Source organism: Zonotrichia albicollis, chromosome 6 (assembly GCF_047830755.1).
Source record: "Zonotrichia albicollis isolate bZonAlb1 chromosome 6, bZonAlb1.hap1, whole genome shotgun sequence".
Taxonomy (NCBI): domain Eukaryota; kingdom Metazoa; phylum Chordata; class Aves; order Passeriformes; family Passerellidae; genus Zonotrichia; species Zonotrichia albicollis.
In genome coordinates, this window is record NC_133824.1 from 43855352 (window position 1) to 43878313 (window position 22962).

Genomic DNA, 22962 nt, shown 5'->3' on the forward strand with positions numbered 1-22962 from the left:
GGACCTTATAGCCTGCTCAGTGTACTTTAAAAAAAAAGGCCAAAAAAAGGCCTGGAACTTGCAGATAAAGTAATAAATATTAATAAATTATTAAACAAAAAATGAATCGTGTTTTGAACAGCCTTTAAATACTGACTTGAATCCATACAAATAGTTCAGTCTGAAAATAGCAAAACAACAGTGCCAGGGCTGTGTATGTGGTTTTTAAGCGCTAGCAAAAGCTGCTTTTATTTTTCCTAAATTTATTTTTATTTTAGTTTTTCCCTATTATTTTTCTATTTATTTCCTCCCTTACTTTCCCTCCCTTATTTTCCCCTTTACTCATTTTTGCCCTTACTAATTTTCATTTTCCCCCTAATTAATTTTTCACATTTATTTATGTTTTCCCCTTCATTTATTTTACCTGTTGTTTTTTTTTTCTTTTTGTTGCTTCCCCCTCCTTGTTTTTCCACCTCCCACTGTTTTTTTTCTCTCCCTTTGTTTTTCCCCCCATTTTTTTTCTCTTCCCCATTTTTCCTCCCTTTGCTTTTCCCTTATTTATTTATGCACCCTCTTCTTTATTCATTTCCCTTAATCTATTTTCCAGTTCCTTACTAATTTCCCCAATTACTTTTTTTTCCCCACCCATTGTTTTTTTCTCTCTCCCATTTTCCTTCCCTTTGCTTTTCCCTTATTCATTTATACACCCTCTTCTTTATTCATTTCCTGTAATCTATTTTCCAGCTCCTTACTAATTCCCAATGACTTTTTTCCCCCACCCATTTATTTTTCCCTTTACCATTTCCCAACCCCCTTTTATTGTCTTTTTTGTTTTGTTGTTGTTGTTTATCTAATTGCTATCTATCTATCTATCTATCTATCTATCTATCTATCTATCTATCTATCTATCTATCTATCTATCTATCTATCTTTATCTATCTATCTTATCTACATCTATCTATCTCTTATCTATATGTATCTATATATATGTATATTATATCTATCTATCTGTATCTATCTATGTGGGGAGGGGTGTTTAATCTTATTTTCGGTCGCTATTTTCCGCTGTTTTCCTGCATCCCGAGGGTCCCGGATCGCCCCGCGCGGGAAAACCCCGCCGTCCGTCCTAGGCCGTGACGTCACAAGCTCCGCCCCTCCCGGCCACGCCCCTTTCCGCGTGGCGGCGCCGCCCCTTTCGCGCTGGCTGGAGGCGTGTCCCGCCGCGGCCGCCGTACGCGCGATGTGGCCGGGGCGGGCGCGGCTCCACGTCAGCCATCGCCGGAGCGGCAGCGCCGCGGGCTCAGCTCCGCACCGGGACCGGCCCGACCCCTCCGCCCGGTACGGAGCCGCGCGGCCGGCCCTCGGAGCGGCGGCCTCGCGGGGCCGGGGGGAGGGGGCGGGAGCCGCTTCTCCGCTGGGCGCCGCAAGGCCCGAGGCCTCAGGGCCCCCGTGTTGCCGGTGGCCCCGGCAGGGCTCCGGGGCGCGGGCGGCTGCGGGAGGGTTTGTGACGCCCGGAGAGCTGCGGGGCTCGGGGCTCGCTCACGGGAATGGCAGGCGGACACGGGCACTGAGGGAAGTTTTGCCTCAAAGCTTAAAATGCCCGGATTTGGAGTGGAAGTAGGAGCTGGGACACGAAGGGAGAAAATGCCCTCAGCCGGCTGAAAATTTGTGGGGATTTTTAGCAAACATTTTGCACACTCTGTGTTACAGCTGCGCGTCAGTAGAGCGGTGCATTCCCGAGGTTTGGTTCATTGGGTGCCCCCGTTGCTCAGGCTCCCCGGGGATGTAGGTGGCGAGCAGGCGTGGCTTTGCCTTCCTGGGCTCTGTAAACTGTGTGACTTTCGATTCCCGTGGGGTCTGGTTGTGGTGCTCCATCCCTGGACGTGTTCGAGCCACGTTGGATGGGGCTCTGAGCAACCTGGTTTGGAATGAATTCATCTTTAAAGCCCCTTCCACCCCCAACCCTTCAGTGACTCCCACAGGGGACAGAGATGTTACTGCTGGAGAATTAAAGCAGCACCAAATCTGTGTCCGTGTGGGCTCTCAGGGTCTCTGATTTCAGGTCTTTGTGCCTTGCAAGGAGGAAAACTGGGTGGTGGTTCTCCCTGCCAGATCTCCCAGCTCTGTGTTTCAGGAGAGCTGTTTTTCATTGCTGCTTTTCAGAGCCCAAAGTGCACTCATTTATCACACTTCAGAGATAGGTTTGACCGTGATTTTGGAAATTTCTGCAGCTGAGGTCTCTGTATGAGTAAAGAAACCTGCCCTGCTTTCACAAGGATCTGCTTTATGGTCTGTGAGTTGTTCTTGTAGGTGAAGGTGCTGGCTGCAGGGCTTTGAGGCAGGAACTCTGGGTAACAGCACAGGGAATGTAAGCAGAAAAACTGCTGCTGAGGCAAGAAAACAGTTGGGGAAGCCCTCTGAGATCATCACATCCAACCTTTGACTGTCACCACCTTTGCCAACTGGAGCATGGCACTAAGGGCCACATCGAGTCATTCCCTGAATGAGTGGTTTATGTAGATATTTGTAAGCAACAAAGTTGAGGGATCTAGGCCTTAAAATACAGAAATTCATAATGGGAAGTGGAGAGTTTCTTTAAACATTTGTGTTGCAATTATTTTTTGGGGTGATTGTTTTGGTGCTGATTGATGTGAGTTGTTTTCTTGTGTGGAGAAAGAGACAGCAGCCCAGCTCAGCACAACTTCCCTGCTCTCTGTTCAGGGTGAGGTTCTCTGGGTGTCCATTTGATGAGAAAAGGGAGTCTCAGACTTCCAGACAATTAGTATCAATAAAAGCTGATTTATTTTTGACACAATTTCTGTAGAAAGTGCAGAATTGCTCATGTAATAAACAGTAACAGTTTTCTTTGCTGTACTTTGTTAGTGTGGTATCACAGCATTAGCCAAGCAAGCTCAAGCTTCAGCATTTTTCATTACTTAAGAAATAGAATTAAAAGGTTGATTTGATCCTAGATGTCTATTATATAAAGAATAAACAAACATGAGAATGAGGATTGATACAACAAAAGGGTTGATTTGATCCTAGATATCTATTACACAAGGGAAAGACAAACATGAGAATGGGAATTGAGCTTAATAGCAGATTTCATTACCTGGACTGCCAGGCACACAGCAGCTTTGATAGATCTGTAGCTTTCTTGTCCTTTTTCACCATAAAAAGACTTGGTTTCCTCATTAGTGTCTAGTGGAGACTGTAGAGTTGAGCTGAGCTGATGATCCCTGGCAGGTGAAATGCTTCTCTCTCCATCTTTGTCTTCTCTCCCATCCTTGGTTTTTGCTCTCTTGGATCTCATGCTCATCTTCAAAGCCTCCTGCATAGACTGATTCACCTTGTTAATTGAGTCCAGAACTTTATCTTTTCCTTTTTTCTTTTTTCTGTGAAGTTTTTCAGCTGATTTTGCAGCTTGGGTCATTCACCTGGAGGGGCACAGAAGTGCAGGGAAGGTAGTGGGGATACAGCTGGGATCAGGGAATGACTCCAGGAGGGAGAAGCTGCTGCATCCATCCTTCAAGCCTTTAAGTCAGTTATAATAATGCTTTTATGTTTGTTAGTAAAGTCTTTTAACTTTGGGATGGTTTTGTTTGCTTGGTTTTAGGTTGTCTGACATTTGTGTGAAAATATTTCTTCCCTTGAGAGAGCTGCTGTAACCAAGAGCCATGACTGCTGCAGAGAACGTGTGTTACACGTTGATCAACGTTCCCATGGATTCAGAGCCACCTTCTGAAATCAGCTTAAAAAATGACCTAGGTGAGTATTGGCAGTGACTGAAGGATGCTCCATCTTACCTGAATTATTCTCTCATTGTGCCTTTCCTAAAGTACTGTTTACATTTTGTAAGCTTAAATAAGTCAGTTTCATGTTTATTTTCTGTTGAGTTCTGGAAGATGTGTGTTCCTCTGTTTGATGTGTTTTGAGAAACTTCATGATATTATTTTATGTGCTTTGGTGTACTCCACAGTCTGGGAAAATCTGAAATCTCTTTTTTTTTTTGGAAGTTTTAATGCCTGCTTGGGCTAAGGCACATTTGAGCAGATTTTTTTGGAGTAAGCAACAAATTGTGTTGTCACTCATTCAATGCACTGTGGGATCTGATATATGTGTGACTCCAGGGCACATTGTAGTGTCCTGGTACAAATTTAAGCATTAAAACAGCCTTGAGATTTGAACTCTTTCAATTCCAATATATTGATCTTCTGATTAGTCCATGAATTTCATGCTTATTTTTAAACATCTCTTGCTTCCTCTTTATCCTTTAATAGAAGTAAAGGCATGGATTTTATTGATGTGCTGTATTTCACCCCTTCAGAGGAGTTTGTGTCTCTGACACTGAGGATCGATATTCCTGTTAAAGTATCTGTGACATGTCAGCCTTGCTCACTTCATTTCCTCCTCTAGAAAAAGGAGATGTCAAGTTGAAGACAGAGGCCTTGAAGAAGGTGATCATTATGATTCTGAATGGTGAGAAGCTGCCTGGGCTCCTGATGACCATCATACGTTTTGTGCTGCCTCTCCAAGACCATACCATCAAAAAGCTGCTGCTTGTCTTTTGGGAGATCGTGCCAAAGACCACTCCAGATGGCAGGCTCCTGCAGGAAATGATCCTTGTGTGTGATGCATACAGAAAGGTAACCTCTTGGTTATTTCATTGCTTGTGTTCCTCTGCTGGATCTTTGTGCAAGGAACAGCATTTTTGTGTTACTGAATAAATATAAATATTGTTTATGCTCAGCATTTCCTTCCCATCAGCTGTGTCTCAGTGCTTCAGAGCTGGATAACTGCAGATAGGCAGCAGATCTACTACCAAGGAGTTTTGCATTCTTTTAGTGGTACAGTTGAACAAAAATGTAGTGCTCTGTTTCCTTGTGAGGGGTAACAGAGTTACCATCCTCCAGGAATCTTGGGACAAGCCATGGGTCATAAAAGGACACTATTGTGGTATGTTTGGGAAACACCTTCATAAAGATATTAAGGAGCTTCAGATTTGAGAATGGGCTGGAAACAGATGAGCTAATATATACAAGAAATTTATATCCAATGTGCAAGAATGCCCACAGGCTGAGCTTTCACAACCATGGTAATCAGAGAAAACAAACACAATTCAGACAAAAATCCTGCAGGCTTTGTAAGTTCTATTGCACATAAATATATATTTTTAAATATTGTGGGGCAGCAGTGCTTTAGGAAAGCAATAGGAGTATGTGATAGTCTGTGAGACATTGTGTAATTGGTTTTAATTAACTGGTGGGATGTCACTGGGGCCAAGTATGAAAAATCACACCCGATAGTCTTAACAAAATTACAAATACAAAAATTAGAGTGATTTCTGCTAGACAAAATAACATCCTTGTTGTCAATTTTTACAGCAGCACAAGCAGTTCTCAGGCACACACAACCTTTACCAGTATATACAAGCACAGTTTTCTGATCAGTGACTGGATGAATTTCAAATTCTCTGCAAATACTCTGTTCAGTGTCTAGACACACATCCTGGGCATTAATATTAATTTCTTGAGAAATAACAAATAAATAATTTCTTGAGAAAACAGTGAGATGTCTTTGGGAATGTTGGGAGCTTGTACCACGGGAGAGCTGAGTGTGGGAGAGGGTGGTAAGTGAATTCATCTGGAGAGTCTGGCATTTCAGCTATGTTTCCTGTTGCTTTTAGGATCTCCAGCACCCCAACGAGTTTATTAGAGGCTCCACGCTGCGCTTTCTGTGCAAGCTGAAGGAGGCCGAGCTGCTGGAGCCCCTGATGCCGGCCATCCGCGCGTGCCTGGAGCACCGGCACAGCTACGTGCGCCGCAACGCCGTGCTGGCCATCTACACCATCTACAGGTACCCACCAACCACAGCACAGGGCACAGCTTTGGAGAGCTCAAAGATTTATCACTCCCTAGACTGCTGTTCACAACTTCTATGTTTGTTTGCCTTTTCTTCTCTGTTTAATGGGCATCCTTGGGTTCTGCTCCACTGTTAATTACGTTTTTTTCTCGTAAAGGAACTTTGAACATCTTATACCTGATGCTCCTGAACTGATCCATGATTTCTTGGTGAATGAGAAAGATGCAAGCTGCAAAAGAAATGCATTTATGATGCTAATTCATGCAGATCAGGTAAGGATACCTGCCCTCAAAGTCATTTGGTTTAATAATTGTAAATATGGTGGGTAACTAGCCAGTAGTTTGTTGGTAGTATAAACTACTTGCATTCATAACAAACCCCATGTATGGTAGTGTTAATGCTTTTGTGGGATATTTGGTACTGATAATGTAGGTATTTAGTGCTCTCTTTATTTTAAAGGAGAACTACTCTATTTGGTGAAGGTGCTGAAAAATGTGAGCATAACCTCACTGAGAAGTAGTCCGTTATCTACTGTTCTAAAGCTTTTGTAGTTGCATGAGAAAGAAATGGTAGTGTCTGTTTAGTGTTTTGGATCACTTGTTCTACAGGCAATTGCCTTTTGTGCATAATTACCATTAGTTTGTCTCTCCTTTTGCCCTCTATAGACAGGATGGATTATTTTGCTCTTTAGGTCTACGCTGTTTTCCTAAATTGTTGAAGCATTGCATAAAGGCTGTTTTGTATTTTGATTTTTAGCATGTTTTTATTTAAAATTCAACTGAGTGAGCAAAGTCTGAATAATATAAAATAATTTATTTTCTCTGTAGGATCGAGCTTTGGATTATTTGAGTACCTGTATTGACCAAGTGCAGACCTTTGGTGACATACTGCAGTTGGTTATTGTTGAACTAATTTACAAGGTAAAAGGGAAATGTTGTGGCACATTTAAAATAAATGGCACATGCTAATTTACAGAACTATATTAGACTGTTTTTAAAAAGGGATAGAATGTTGCTGGAAAAGGAATTTAGCTGACTTCTTGTTCATGTCAGGAATATGTCATTGCTTAATAGAGCTCAATAAATCTTGTCTCTTGAAATGATAAAGAGCTCAAGTGTGTACTGTACAGAGCAATAAGTCTCACCAGATTTGCTGTGATGGGGACAGTATTATCAGAGTGCTCTTCGTGGGCATGAGCAGGCCATCTCTTACAGAGGCTATGAGAGGCTCTGCCCTTCCTTTTGATGGGAGATTTAATTTAAGACTCTGTAACATTACTCAGAGTTGTTGAGAACAGCTTTTGAAATTAGATTTTTACAGCTGTGAATGACACTTCCTGTCACCAGAAAATGCTGTTAGTTTTCTCCTCTCTGTGAGATAGTGGAGCAGGTGAGCTGTAGGATTGCTCTTTTCTTTGTGTGCCAACTGTGGATCATTCTTTTCTCGAGGTCTGTCATGCGAATCCGTCAGAGAGAGCTCGGTTCATTCGCTGCATCTACAACCTGCTGCAGTCCTCCAGTCCTGCAGTGAAGTATGAGGCTGCAGGTACTCTGGTTACACTCTCCAGTGCACCCACAGCAATCAAGGTATGATGAAAGGGATGTTTTCAGCTCTTCAGTAGCTTCTAGTGCACTGAAGGGAACTGTGTGCTGCATGTTGATACTTGGGAGGGAAGGTTCTAGTAACACTTCTTATGTGAAACACTGTCTTAATGTATCTCTTAGAGCTGATCACAAAAAAAGACTGAGCAGACCTGGAGCTTGTGGATTTCATATTACTTTGGTAGGGCACAATCTTGAATACTGTGCAGAGTGTTGGATCAACTTGTGATCTACTTGGCCTAGTTAGCAAAGCAGACTACAGCTGTAGATTTCAGAGATTGGATGAAATTTTTTACTCATGAATGTCACTCATTTCAGAGCAGGGTAGAAGCATAAAGCAGTGAAGATTCATGTTGATTACTGATTGACCTGGGGTTCTTAGTTTTATATTTGTACAGCTGATTATTGAGGATCACTTTGAAATTTTGAATTTGTGTGGAAATTTAAAAGATAGGTCATGCATAGATTTACAGCATTGTAAATAGTAGTTTTCAAAGGTCAGGGGAGAGTAAGAATTCCAGCATTCTTGGTTTGGCATACTCATTTTTGTGAAGTAGACACACTGTACATAGAAGCTGTCATTAAAACCAAATCTAGGTAGCCTAATACTGCCAACTCTTTTAAGTTGGTTTTCATGCCCTGTTGCATATTTCACAGCTGACCCAAAGCATGTCAGATAACCTATCTTACATCTGTCTTTGAATTTGAAGTCAATTCTGTGTACTGTAAGCTGATGCCATTGTGAGCCTTCATGTGTGATTTTTGTAACATAGTGAACAAAAATTTTTAAAATCTGTTTATCAGGTTAATTTCTGTGCCAGCTCTGAGTAGTTGCTTTAATAGTAAAATAGGAGTCTTTTCTTCAATTTCAGAAATTCTCCAGTTTATCCTCTTCATGACTTAAAAAAATGGTTTTGATACTTTTAATTTTAGGCTGCTGCCCAATGCTACATAGATTTGATTATTAAAGAAAGTGATAATAATGTGAAACTGATTGTCTTGGATCGGTTGATTGAGTTGAAGGAGCATCCCTCCCACGAACGAGTGTTGCAGGTATGTGAGCTGTCTCTTTTCCTGCAGGCCTTAGGAAAGAAAAGCCTTCAATAACAAATCTCCCAGGTTCTTGCAATGGAGAGAAGAACTTCTGAAGTTTCAATTTCCTGTTGGTATGTTTTTGAACATATATTGGATGGACTTCTATGTTTATGACTTGGCTGCTATTGTTGTCTGCATAAGAATTAACAGTGACAAATGCTGTCCTGGTTGTAAGGTTTAATGGTGTAGCTGCCTAGGAGATGTCTGTGTAAATGTATTAAATGAACACTGAGAAGTTCTAATGCCTGCTGCTTGCTTGGCAGTACATCATATATTATGTATTCAGAAAGGCTTTGAAAATCACTGAGGACTGAAAATTAGAATTGTATGAAGAGGAAGCAATTTAAAATGGCAAAATACTTTACTTTGTTATTGTTTCAGGATCTAGTTATGGACATCCTCAGAGTGTTGAGCACCCCAGATCTAGAAGTGCGCAAAAAGACCCTTCAGCTGGCTCTGGATCTTGTGTCTTCAAGAAATGTGGAGGAGGTAAATTATATATGTGCCTTTGATTCATTATGGTATTTTCTTTCTTTTGAAAAATGTCACTTTTTAAAAATTTGATTTGATGTTTTCTGCAGCTTGTGATTGTTCTGAAGAAGGAAGTGATTAAAACTAATAATGTGACAGAGCATGAGGATACAGACAAGTACAGACAGCTCCTGGTTCGGACACTGCATTCCTGCAGCGTTCGCTTCCCAGACATGGCTGCCAATGTTATTCCAGTGGTATGCAAATATTTCATTGTATTCTCATTACCTGTGTTACACCTATACCCAACACCTGCAGAATTGCTGGAGCTGAGATGTTCTTCATAGTGGCCTCATAATGAACCTCACAAGAGCCAATGCTATTTTTAGTTCCTAAAGAAACATAGGACTTTTGATGCTGTAATTTTTTGTTTTTCTGAGACTGTTAATATATTTTTGAAGAACATGAGCTGAAGAGCACCTTTAAAAGTGCAATAATTTGTATCACTAGAAAAACAGTTTGGGAATGCGATAATTGGTACTTGTTTGGAATGTACTTAAGGTTGTTTGACTTCATGTTTTTTTCACTGGAGATACATAAGGAGTTTTATTTTTCTGAACATAGAAGGGAAGTATTATTGTACAAACTTCTCTGTTTGTGCTGATGTTCAATCTTTCCTGGCAGCTGATGGAGTTCCTTAGTGACAACAACGAAGCGGCAGCCGCCGATGTCCTGGAGTTTGTGCGGGAAGCGATCCAGAGATTTGAAAACCTCAGACCTCTTATTGTTGAGAAGATGCTTGAAGTCTTTCATGCTATTAAATCTGTCAAGTGAGTCCAGAATATAATACCAAACAGACTTGGGAGCAGCTGTGGCTCACTTGCATTGAATGTATATTGTCATTAAATATGTACCAAAATCCACCTTATCCACACAGAGTGACTGTGAGCCTTGATATTTTGAGGTAGGAGATTTCTAGGTACAGCTTTCTTCTTGCCTATTTGTGCAAGAGGTAAATTGGGCATTTGTTGCATTGAATAAATGCAAAATGAAATAAATTCAATTTTCATTTCTGTAATGCACTTGATAATTGTAATTCCCCTTGTTAGGACATAGTGTTGTTGATGAAGGCCAAACATAAAGTAGTATGTTTATTAAAACAGATTTCCTAAGAAATTTGCACTTGTAGTCAACTGGAAATACTGAACATTTTTTAGAAAGCCTAATCTAACATAGACTGAGCTTTACAAAGAATAAAGCTATTTTAGTGTACCTTTCAGGACTCTAAAAACTTTGCTTACTGATGGATCTGTAAAGGTTATGTCATATGAGAACTTCTCTGTGTCAGAAGAGCACTCTGTCATTCTCCTAATACACAGAAAATTCTGAATCCCATCTCCATTTTAATCTCATTAAGTGAGGGGAAGAAATCCTCTGAAGCTTTGCTATTCTTTTCCTAATCTTCATTCTTGTTCTGATTTTTCATTTTCTCCTGTATAATGGAAAAATTAGTTTGTCTCAGTTAAGTGGAGAATTTAGAGCTGACTTTATTCACATGCAGTGGAGTATTTCATTATGGTCCCAATGAAATTTAATTTTGTGTATTTCAGGTTTAAAATGGAAATTTAAATGTATCAGAGAATATATCTAATTTGATGTAGTTTTTCATGAGTTTACTGAGGCTTAAAAGATAATTGCTTTTGATTTAACCTGCTTTTGTCAGTTGTGTCCTTTTGAATTTGTCAAGACTGGCCTTTACTACCTGATAAATCACTTTAAATCACTTTTCTTGGTGCTGATTTGAGTATATCACGAAAGCATGATTTAAATTACTGTTCTTGTCTCAGGATTTATCGAGGAGCATTATGGATCCTTGGAGAATATTGCAGCACAAAGGAGGATATACAAAGTGTAATGACAGAGGTTCGCCGATCACTTGGAGAGGTGTGTATGTTTTGGGGTTTTTGTGTTTCCTGGCTCTTGGTGGTTTTTCCTGCCATCATGCAGTGAGTTTTCTAAGAAAAAGGTATTTTAGAAAGATCAAATAAGATGTAACAGTGTTTTAAGGACTTGTGATGTGTAATGGCATTTGCACAAAAAATCTTAAGCAAAAAGCAGTCAGGGTTTTGAATTCATTACTCATTTTTTCCAAGTAGCATATTTGAGCTGAGAATAAGTAATATCTGTTACAAGAAAAGTTGGGAAATTCCTTATTTCAGAAAATTATGGCAGCTTTGAGATATGATTTAATTATATCTGGTAGCAAAGAAGAAGTGCTTTAAGTCTGGGTTGTTCTGAGAGAAGGATTTCTCTGCCAAAATCTAATTCATCAATGAGAGCTTTATTGCATGTGTAGGAAGCTTCTGTATGTATTTCAATATCTGCTTATTTCCTCAAATTCTCCCCAAACCGATGCACTGTAGCTGACCTTTTGGTTATAAAAACCTCAGAAATGCAGATAATTTTATTAAGACCTGTAGAACAAAAATATATCTTTTCTTTTAATTGTAACAGTTGCTTCCTGCTCATTTCTAGATCCCAATAGTAGAATCTGAAATCAAGAAAGAAGCTGGTGAGCTCAAACCTGAAGAAGAGGTGTCTGTGGGTCCAGCCCAAAAATTAGTGACAGAGATGGGCACTTATGCAACACAAAGTGCTCTTAGCAGTTCCCGACCTGCCAAAAAGGAAGAAGACAGGTATTTGTGATTTCATGCTTGGCCAGGAATGACTTGGTTAATTTTTATCTTTGTTTATTTGAGTGGTGTTATCTGTCATACAGAGTTCAGTGGTTGAGGGAGTTTCCTGTTTTAATCCTAGCTAGATAGAATAGGAAGTTGCCTGATTGCTTAGGATTTGTAATCAAAGCTTACTGTATAAATAAGTGCTTTATTGATTATGATGTCCTGAATTCTAGTTGATTTTTTTAACATATAAAGTTCTCTCACAGTTGTAGTTGGATACAGAGATAGTGCCTTTAGATTAAAATATTTTCTTCCCTTTATATCACCTTGTACTCCTACACCTCTCTCTCCCTAATCTGTGTGACTTGTGAAAATCTCTGTATCTAGAAAATTACTTTGAGAAGGAAAAAACGCAACCTTGTGAAGTGTTTCAAACTTGTTTTGCTTGTATAGTATGAAGGTTAAAGTATCAAAAGAAGTAGGCTGAAGATTGTCATCCCAAAGTAGTTTTCTGAGGATCATTTGTTTTTGCAGACCTCCCTTACGAGGATTCTTGCTGGATGGAGATTTCTTTGTTGCAGCTTCCCTTGCTACAACTTTAACCAAGATTGCTTTGCGTTATGTGTCCCTAGTTCAGGAAAAGAAGAAACAAAATGTGAGTCATCTCTTGTGTTTTCACATTTAAGGAACAGCTGCTTTTTGCCTCTTTTCTTTTCAAAAGATGCAAAATGGGTTAAGTCCAAAGTGAAGTGCCAGTTATGTGATTGGAAAATAATGATAGTTTGGATCACAAACAGGACCTGCTGCTTTCCAGCCATTCTATCTAGACAGTCTCTAAATCATTCTGCTTGGTTTCAGATAACAAATACTAAAAAACTAAGTAATCTCTTCAGAGATGTTATGGTTTGATTAATATGCACCTTTTCCTAAATAAGTCAGAAGTCAACATTTCTTTAAAGCTGGGGCAAATGCAATAACCTTTCTCCATTCTCTTTGTGCTCCTTCTCAGTCCTTTAATGCTGAAGCAATGCTGCTGATGGCCACTATTCTCCACTTGGGAAAGTCTTCTCTTCCCAAGAAGCCAATTACAGATGATGATGTGGATCGTATTTCGTTGTGTCTGAAAGTGTTGTCAGAATGTTCTCCTCTCATGAATGACATTTTCAACAAAGAATGCAGGCAGTCCCTCTCTCACATGCTGTCAGCCAAGCTAGAAGAGGAGAAACTTTCCCAGAAGGTGAGCTGTTATCAGTGTGTAACCATAAACACTTGGAGTTTTTACAGGTGTTCACATCCAAGCTGCTCCCAGAAACGTCACCATTTGACTCTGTGTAGGTCAGCCATTATTTGACTGTTCTTCTGTGCTAAGGAATGGAATTCACTGTGAATTCTTGAATTGCTCTCTTCCTGCAGAAAGAATCTGAGAAGAGGAATGTGACAATTCAGCCAGATGATCCCATTTCCTTCATGCAGCTTACTGCTAAAAATGAAATGAGCTCAAAAGAAGACCAGTTCCAGCTTAGCCTTCTTGCTGCAATGGGAAACACACAGAGGAAAGAGGCTGCTGATCCTCTTGCTTCCAAACTTAATAAGGTAGTGGGAAATCAGTGCTTTAATTGTATACATGGGATCATTTTGGGAATTGCAGACTGGAACTGATGAACCAGACTATGCTGCTTGATTGGGAAGACCCAGTTATATTCTGATGAGGAGAAAAAGAAAAGCATTTGTGCTTATAGTTGTTACCTTCTCAAATGGGGAGAGGAAGAACAAAAAGGAAACTTGGAGAGTGCTCAACTGGTGGAATGTGGAGAAGAAATTAGGGTTTGCTGTTTTGAAATCCCAATAAAGTTCACAGGGAAGGGAGCAAGGATGCCAGAAGTGATTAAGATCCCCTTTCTTTGGCTGCTGTATCCTATTGCCAAGTGCAGTGCATCCTTATTTCACCCTTTATGCCTTTTTTTTCTGTAGAATAGCAGAACCTGCTGAGGAGGTTTAAAGAGAAGAAATCACTTGAGTAATTCATTAGTTAAGAGTTAAACCCCCAGACTTGAAAGAACAGATGAATTCTTTTTGATGTTTAAAATTACCTTTTCATATCAAGTCAGCATTTCTTTGTCCTGCTGATCATCTTTTGAGTAAATAGCATTGCGGTTCATATTTTAGGAACTTATTAGTTCAGAATACATTTTGTCTGGAGAGGGTTTATAATTGTAGTGTGTCTCCAAGGGGACATGTGAAGGAAGGCTACTTGTTTTGGAGGCCTATATAAAAGAATAATCCATTTAAGTGCACTTCATTTTTATTTTTTGTCATTGTTTGAGTGATTGTATGTTTTAAACTGCTTTCTGAGGAGGTGACTCCCTTGGCTTGTGTGACAGGTGACTCAGCTGACAGGTTTCTCAGACCCTGTGTATGCAGAAGCCTATGTCCATGTCAATCAGTATGACATCGTGCTGGATGTGCTCGTGGTCAACCAGACCAGTGACACCCTGCAGAACTGCACCCTGGAGCTGGCCACGCTGGGTAAGGAGGGCTGCATGCTGCAAACAAAGCAGCTCTGAGCTTCTGGGAATTGGGCATTACCCTGCTCTAAGGAATTCCTGAAACACTTCCAAAGTGATGCCAGCTAGTCACCATTTTGAATGCCTTTAAAAATATTCTGGTTTAAATATTTGGTAGAAGTTTGTATGTACTGACAATGCAATCTGATGATGTAAACCATAGTCAGATTTTATCACTAAAAACATAGTGTTCCATTTTCCCTTCTCCTTTTGTCCTGAGATATAGACAGGTTTTTTGATGTACTTATTTTTCATTGTGCTGCTATCATAGACTGGAAAATAAAAATAGGTCAAAATCCCAACTGGTATGGAGCAGAAAGCCATCTGCCCTAGGTGGTTTTTGCACTCAGCACTTAAATACTGCATTTACTCAACTGAAACCATTCCCTGTACCAACAGCTGTAGCAGAGTCTTGCTTGGACAATACTGAGGCTTCATTAACTTCTCTTAGAGGAGTCACTGGAGCACATAATTCAAGAACAGTAACCAGTTTCTTATTAGTTGTCCTCTGCTTTGGCAGTCAGGAGCTGACATACATTTACAATATGCTAGGAGAAATCATATTATGTACTTTTCACTATTGTAAACATGACTGGAGGGGCGTAACCTTTCTCCTAAAATTTTGTAAATCATTTGATGAGACTTATGATGGGAATAAATCAAATGGTTGCATTATTTAATAGGTTGTATTTTTTTATTTGTCAGCTCAGTAAAGTGGAATTCTGTATTTCCCAGCTGATGTACTGCAAAAGCTGACTTGAGGCATCACTCCCATGTGTGGAGTTCATGCTGTTCATGCTGTGTTCTCAAGTTGCAGTTTAATAGAATTAAGGAGTCTTTCCAATTGCTTGCTGAAGGATTATTAAAAATGCATCCCTTAGTGTTTCCTTGGAGCAATTATATTCAGAATCAAGGGGATATTTTGACCTTTTTGTAAATAGCTTGGTGCCTGTAGTGCTGGACATTGTACTTTGGATTTGAGGCACTTGACTATAGGGTTCGGCCTTATGATCATGTCAGTGATTAAAATACAAGGTAGAATTAACCATTTCCTTGTTAAAAATTAATACTAAACTCCATCCAAAGCCCATTTAATTCAGTATTTGCATTTGTTTTCTGTGGGGTTTGGGTGAACACAGCAGTATTTTAACTGAAATTTTTATATAATGTAATTTCTCTTGCAATTAGGAAACTATAAAAAAAAATAACAACCAATTCCAAATCAATTAATATTTTTATGGTGGTGTTTAGTGCAGCTCTATAGATGCAGAAATTGAATGACAAGAAAATAAAACCTGTTGTGCAGAAGCTAAGCTCATTGTATACTGCTAGTGTTCCCTGATTTCATCTCCCAATTTCTTTACACAGGTGACTTGAAACTTGTGGAAAAACCATCTCCTCTGACACTTGCTCCACATGATTTTGCAAACATTAAAGCTAATGTCAAAGTCGCTTCTACAGAAAATGGAATCATTTTTGGTAATGTTGGTAAGTAAACAATTTCAGTGTGCAAAATTAACATGAATGCATTGTATTTGTAACTGCTTAATGAGTTCAAAAATAAAGCCCTTCATAGTGAAAGAAGAAATTGAATTACAATGTCAGAATATTTTGTGATGATTTAAAAAAAAAGCTGTATCACTGTTACTTAAAACCATTGTAGAATATGCTACCTTTAGGACAATTGTCAGCATGAGATTGAGCAAGGGTTGGCTGTTGTTAACTGGCAGATGGTAGCTCAGCACCCTTATTAAGTGCAAATTCACTTTTTGGAACATTCAGAAATGGTTTTGTGTGTTCTCTTGCAGTGTACGATGTCTCTGGAGCAGCCAGCGACAGAAACTGTGTGGTTCTCAGTGACATTCACATTGACATCATGGATTACATCCAGCCTGCTTCCTGTACAGATGCTGAGTTCAGACAGATGTGGGCAGAATTTGAGTGGGAAAACAAAGTTAGTTTTGGGTTTTTTTTTCTATGTTACTTTGTTGATGAGATACAATTCTGTCTCTTGTTCTACAGCAGCTCATTACAACAGCATTGTCTGTTGCCACATAAACCTCATTCAACATCCTCATTGGATGCTTGCCTCAAGTAGCTTATTCTCTTACAGCTATCATATCAGTTTCACCAGCTTAGCAATGCAATAACTGGGGTTTTGGCTTGCAAAAGAGCTTGTGTGCATTGAGCTTTACCTCCTGTATGGAAGCTGTCCAAGCTGACTGGTGATTGCTGTGTGTTTTGGCTCAAAGGTGAGATGGCAACAAGTTTAGGTTTATGCTGAGGCTGCAGAATTACTCATGCTGCTCAGCCTCTCCAGTTCTAATCACTTTGTCTTGTGGGTTGCAAGGGACCTTTTAAAGGTTCTTTAGTCCAGCCCCTTTCCAGGAGGACAGGAACATCTTTCTTTCACCTTGCTACTTTGCAGTACAGCTGTAGCATAAAGTTCTGGGTGCTGTGTAAGACCAGCAAGACAGTGGTTACACTTCATACTAACTGAGGGTGCTCAAACCTAAAAAAAGGGTTTAAGGAAGAAGATATCATGTAAGAATGGAGTAGGAGCAGAATGGGAGATACTTTACATGAACTGTAGTCTTGTGTGGTACATAGGTGTACTCACTTGGGACTAGATTTAAATGTCTCAGGGGAACTTGTGCACAATATATTGTAATAGATGATATATGAAGCCTTAGTAGTTTGCAAACTCCTCGTAAGAGAGATGTTAAAAACAATTGAAACAAGGCACATAATATGCAATATGATAAAGCCAAGGCAGCCCAGAGAGCTTTGTTGCTAGAAGGGGAAGATGAAAGGAATCTTTATCACTGATTAAAAGCAAACTTTGGACTAGGTGTTGCTTTTTCTTGTTCTGGCAATGTGTAAACTGTATTCAGGCATGGAGTGCACTGTTTGCTGCAGAGAATGTAGATGTTCAACAGAGTATCATGTTCACCCAATAGATTTTAGAAACCATGGTAATAGCATGAAATTTTCCATCTTAACAAATGGAGGTCAGGAGGGGAACACTTCCTGTGATGCCACCACATAGTGGGAAGTGCATGCAGCTTACTGAGTGTGCTGTTCCTCAAGGAGTAATGTGGAAGTGATCTCCTTTATAGAGCCCTGAAAAAGAGATTTCAGGAGTACCTGAGGTGCTAATTAAAGTAATTGCTTTTTTTTCTTTCTTGAAGGTAACGGTGAATACAAATATCATTGATTTAAATGAATACTTACAGCACATACTGAAGTCAACCAATATGAAATGCCTGACTCCAGAGAAGGTGAGCTATTTCTTGGAGAGTTTTAGATAACTTTTTAGTTCCTGTGCTTTATTATTTAATTTGTTCAACATTTGTTGTTAATATTCTACAAATAAATGAAATGAAATGAAACAAAATGAAATGGTACATGTGCCTCAAAGCTTTTACTCTGAAATGAGTAGAAGCACATAAATGTTACCAAAATTCTCTGTTGACCCAAGGTGGAAAATCAGAATGTCCATTTTGAATGTCCATGTTCATAGTTGCTAAGCTGTAGCATAGACTTGTTGGGACCATCTGTTTACATAAAGGGGTTTGTTAGTAGTTCCATATTTCTTCCTCTCTGACAAAATTTAACTTTCTTTTGCCAGTTTAGCCTTTTTGCTGTAAAGCAAAACAAATATATAGAATAGCTACTTGCTGTTAAGATAGAGCATGTATGATAGCTATTAGCTACTACATGTATAGTAACCAAATTAAGTATAGTAGCTATTTAGCTTCTTTGCCATCTTGCTGTTGGTTAAGGCAAACCATAGAATGCCCTCCTGCCTTATCTTGATGAATTCTATAGACTGCATAATTCCCAGTATGAATTCTAGAAAAAGGCCACCACTGTTTCCCTGTGCATGATTCCTACATGTTATGAAACATTGCAGGTGAAGAAAGAAGTGTAAACATGATACATTGATAACTGCTTAGAAAACTTAGGATGACCTAAACTGTGTTCGGAGGATTTTGGTCTTTTAAGGGTTCCCATGTGCTTTCCACAGGCCCTTTCAGGCTATTGTGGCTTCATGGCAGCCAATCTTTACGCCCGCTCCATCTTCGGGGAGGACGCCCTGGCCAACGTGAGCATTGAGAAGCCGATCCACCTGGGCCCGGAGGCGCCTGTCACGGGCCACATCCGCATCCGGGCCAAGAGTCAGGTAAGGGGCTTGCCACCCTCACCCTTTAGGCCAGTGTACCAAGCACTCCCAAACATCTACAGACTTTTTACAGTCCTTTCTCCTGCTGTCTTGCCATAAAATTGGCCTGTGTGCCAAGATTTCCCAATTTTGTCCACAGCGCTGCAGATAGGAAGTTATATTTTGTTTGCTTTTAAATAATAAACCAAATATGCCCCAGGGTGACATGATGTTTTTCCTACCAAATTGCACATTTCAGTGTCACACAACAAGGAAATTTTATGCATGTGATTGCTATTCACTGATTCTTTTTAAAAACAACAAAAGAAAATCCCAAGGTTTTTAGCAGGAGTTATTTCTGTAGATATGAGTCTGCTTTGGCATTTAGAGTTTCTACCTCCCAACTAAAAAGAAAGACTGGGATTTGGGATAAATAAAACAAAAACACCAATGTAAAATAGAAATATTTTAAACAGTGTACAATAAAGGAGTACTTGAGAGTTTTCATATTCACAGAAAACATTTTGTTTATGTGATGTCACTACAAAGATTTTGGTCTGGTTTAAATTAAAGTTTCTGATATGTTACAGTGCCATTTTTACAGAAGACTGCATTCAATTACATATACCAGCATGGTTGCATCTTGAAATCATTGTGCTATTGAATATGTGGATTTATTCATGCAGTTTCTTTTGATGGTTCTTCAGTTTTTGTGCAATATTAATCTGGCTCTGTGATGAAACAATTTTCCATAGCTGTGGTGCACTGAGTGTACTGGTATCAGCACTGGGACTTTGAGCAGTTTAATTTCAGTAACTGGACAGGCAGTTGTCATTTCTCCCCTGGTAGTCCTCTTTCAATTGGTGGGAGGTCAAAAACTTACAATATGTTTTAGTCTTTTGCTTTTCATATGGATAACACATGTAACAGTTGCCTGCTCAGTTAAGTTTCATTGTCTCAATAATATATGTAGACCTAACCTTTACCTAGTGATAAGGAAGTGAGCACTATGAAATGTAGAAAGTATGCAACTGGAAATTTCCATGCCATTGATTTAATAGATTTCTATATATTCTTCCATTTTAATATAGATGAGATAAAGTTCTTTTCAAGTGAAGTATTTGTGTCATGATTGTTGTTTTCCTTTTCCTTACAGGGAATGGCCCTGAGCCTTGGAGATAAGATCAATCTGTCTCAGAAGAAGACAAGTTTATAAATTTTACCTAATGTCTTTTCAGGTCTTTTACAGTTTAACCTTAGGTATGTGGCTTTTGGGATCCAGAACATCTTATATTCTTCAGTGTTCTGTAATTGTAGAAGCCAAGCTTTTGAGCTGAAAGCATTCCAGCAGATAATTTATAGGTTCTCCATGATTGATATTGGGCAAATTTTAAATCTCCAGTTTTTTTTTTTCTTTGTCCTGGAAGTCATGTTTTCTTTGTCTCTAATATATACTGATGCTCACAGTACAATAAACAAGTTATACCAGTACTGCTTTGTCTGTAGATTATAATCTCTGTATTTGTTGAATATCTGTCCAGGGGTACTTGGATACTCTGAGAAAGTTGCAGTCTGTAATAGCTTCAGTGTTTGCAATAATGACTAGTCCTGAATATGTGAATGTGTGATTATGATTCTTAAAATACTCTGGTATACCTAGGAGAATATAAATTTGCCAGCTAAATTAAAGGCTGCATATTCTAGATGGTAATGTAATAACTTGGCACAGACAAGCTTGTAGTATCAAAAAAGAGACTGGCAAAATTCAGCCCTTTCCAGCAAGTTGTAGAACCTTAAACTTTGTTTCTGAAGTGCTTTCCTAGCAGTGTTATCCTGAGTAACATAACATTGCTGGTGGTGTTCTTATTTTTCAGTCACTGTGGAAAAGACAGCCAAGTGCAGCATTAAAGCTGTAGCAGCATAAGCAGTTTTTCAGTGAATGCAGCCTTTGGCCATGTGTGTGAGCTCAGGAAGGAAAGATTCAGACTCATTGTAAGCTTGCAATGAATTGAACCACGTTGAAAAGGAAGAGTTGTGAGTGAAGGTCAGGTCAGGATGTTGAAGTGAGTTAACATCATTTGGCTTCTAAATCTTATCCAAATTAGCAGTGGATTAAAACATATAACCATAGAGTGAAAATACTGTCAGCTGTATCTATTCAGCACTAATTCTGAATTTATTAAATTGTTGCAAGCAATTGCTTCTACAGAAGAGTGTCCAGAGCCAGCAGTGCTCTTCCAGTTGGCTGAAAATCCTGCTGCTGGATTTCCACAGCTGTGACCTACACCAGAAGGGCAGAAGAAAATATTCCATGTAGCTGAATGCCCAAAACATTTCAGGCCTCAGTGATGACAGTACCTTTTTTTCATTCTGAATAAGCACAAGGAGCACACATGTAAATTCTGAAATGAAATAGGGCTACAGTATTTTATCTGGCTAAAGGATGGCCCTAGAAGTGCAGTGCAAAGCCTGAGCATGGTTTTGCTGAATGACCTATTTAGTTTTCATGTTTTGAAATCCCTGTTTGGTTCTGCCATTGTTTTGTTTTTTAGTGAAAGCTCTAGCTCGTGAATAACATGATAGCAGCAAGAGCTGAAGCTCTGAGTATGCAGGACTGCCTTGATAATGTCCTTATGTCTCTGCATGATCCTGCAGCAGTTGTATTCCTTTCTGGGGAGTTACTCCAGATTCACAAGGATATTGTAGAGATAATCAAATTCTGATCTTGACTGTTCAATACTTCATAATTTGGGGGTGAGAGTGCTGATGGAACAAAAGCAATAGGAGTATGTTGTATGGGATATCCTGGGAAATTCCATGGATATCAGTGTGCTGCTCTGGGGTGAGTAGGCGGGATCTCATTCTGCGGTCACTTAAAGCCAAACCAAGGTAAAAGAAAATCCTAGGAGTCCAATGGATGGTTTCATCTCTTCATGAAGACACTGAGTTGTAAGACTCTAACAGAGACTGAATCACAGCTCTGTGGGCACTGACTGGTTTGGATGGGATGAATTTGCTGACCACAGCCAAGGAAAGGATGTTTTTGGAGAAGGAGAATGACTTCCAGTATGTGTTATCCAAGCCATGTTTCAGTTACAATCTGCTCTCATTGGAGAATAGAAAAACATCCTGGCATGTGCAGACATCCATATTTCAAGTGGCTCTTAGTCAGCTGGGAGGGGAACATAATTTTGTTTGGGATATTTTTTGCTGTCAGGATTTTATGGAAGGACATGGAAACATCTGTGCAGCAGAAGCTGCCATGACTTTAGGATTCATTTTCCACCTGCCATGCTTTCCAGTACCTCTTCTGCAGAATTAGTTTTGTACAAACATTTTCCTTGGTGGCATGCGTTTTTTCAGTAGCCTGAACACTAAAAATGTTAGATCTGTGTTTCATGTCTATGCTTCAGAGATGAAATTCCCTTCTTTTATCCATCCATCCTATTGTGTTCTGGCTAAGCTTTTGCTCAGCAGCTCAGATAACAAATTGCTTCTGGTCTTGTGCATACAAAGGAATATCATGCACAGACCATCATTCTTTAAGAGCCACTTGCAGCATTTTCACTGCAGTAAAAGCTGGTGTACAGCTGTGGCTCTGAATTGTTCCAGACTTGGTATCAGAAGTTGCTGTACCCTGTTTTCTGCACAGCAGTGTGTATTGCATACTCTGCTAGGGTTAAGGGAGTGTTATTCCACTGCTCTGATTTCAGAAACTTCTGTAAGAACAGGAATAAATTACCAGGAGGAGCAAATGGAGCAAAAAAGCTTGCTGCTTTTCCATTAGAAGTTTTAGAAAGTCATTGCAGGATGCAGTGTTAGAATAGCAGGAAGCCAGTTTGTACTATGCCCCTGCTCCTGATGTGCCTCCTGCCAGGAATCAGGGCCATGTTTCTTTATTCAGGGCCTCATAAGTATTTGTATATATGGTTTTTTTAATGTATTTATTACTTAGATGCTAACATGAGAAGTAGGAATGTTTACCTGAGGACAGGCAGGTGTGGGCAGCTCTTTTCTGGGAGTCAAATAAGACTTGGGGCTCGTCCTAACAAAACATGAATAGGGAGACTGAATTTATAGAAATTTTATAGGTAATGTAAAAAAATAAATTAAAAATCAGGCCACAGAGGAACTTAATCTGTACACTGACCTTCAGAAAGGTTTGTAAGTAATTCTGTGAAGGCAGCTTTGTGCACCTCTGAGAAATGTGAAGCCTTGTGTGAGGTGTTTGCTCTCTGTTGTGTGCTTTCTGGCACAAAGCTGCAGCTGAAAGACTCAGTCACTTAATCCTAATTGAGCAACCCCTCAGCACCAATTTAAAGCATTTTATAAATTCTTCAAAGTTTTCTTGTGTTGTTACACCAGGGGGTGCTGTCTTGCAACTGGTAAATTTTCAGAGGTTGTTTATTTGTTGTCTTTTTTTTAAAGTGTTAAGGAAGAGAGTAAAGGGTCTGGTGCAGGGGTGTGCTGCAAGTTTTGTCATATAAGCAGTAGGGAGTAATTTTGGCCCACTCTTGGGGTCAGTTTCCATTGGTTTTTGTATA

The 22962-nt window shown here is 39.6% G+C and overlaps 1 protein-coding gene across 1 annotated transcript; it reads left to right on the forward strand.

Annotated features, from left to right (window-relative positions):
* Nucleotides 1–1159: 1159 nt before the first annotated feature.
* On the forward strand, nt 1160–19909 carry COPB1 (COPI coat complex subunit beta 1). Its single transcript, XM_074543400.1, has 22 exons — nt 1160–1317; nt 3596–3747; nt 4396–4625; nt 5666–5835; nt 5999–6113; nt 6669–6761; nt 7290–7427; nt 8376–8495; nt 8919–9026; nt 9119–9265; nt 9693–9838; nt 10856–10952; nt 11544–11704; nt 12224–12344; nt 12699–12926; nt 13103–13282; nt 14071–14215; nt 15622–15741; nt 16062–16207; nt 17445–17534; nt 18284–18439; nt 19575–19909. Exons 2-22 carry the CDS (start codon nt 3657–3659, stop codon nt 19632–19634), a joined length of 2862 nt encoding a protein of 953 aa, XP_074399501.1. The 5' UTR covers nt 1160–1317; nt 3596–3656; the 3' UTR covers nt 19635–19909.
* The last annotated feature ends 3053 nt before the right edge of the window (nt 19910–22962 follow it).

Bases quoted from the DNA above. Each gene is read 5' to 3' on its own strand.
- COPB1 (XM_074543400.1), top strand. From the start codon at position 3,657: ATGACTGCTGCAGAGAACGTGTGTTACACGTTGATCAACGTTCCCATG. The intron at 10,953-11,543 runs GTGTGTATGTTT...GCTCATTTCTAG, and splicing joins TTCGCCGATCACTTGGAGAG to ATCCCAATAGTAGAATCTGA. The intron at 17,535-18,283 runs GTGAGCTATTTC...TGCTTTCCACAG, and splicing joins AATGCCTGACTCCAGAGAAG to GCCCTTTCAGGCTATTGTGG.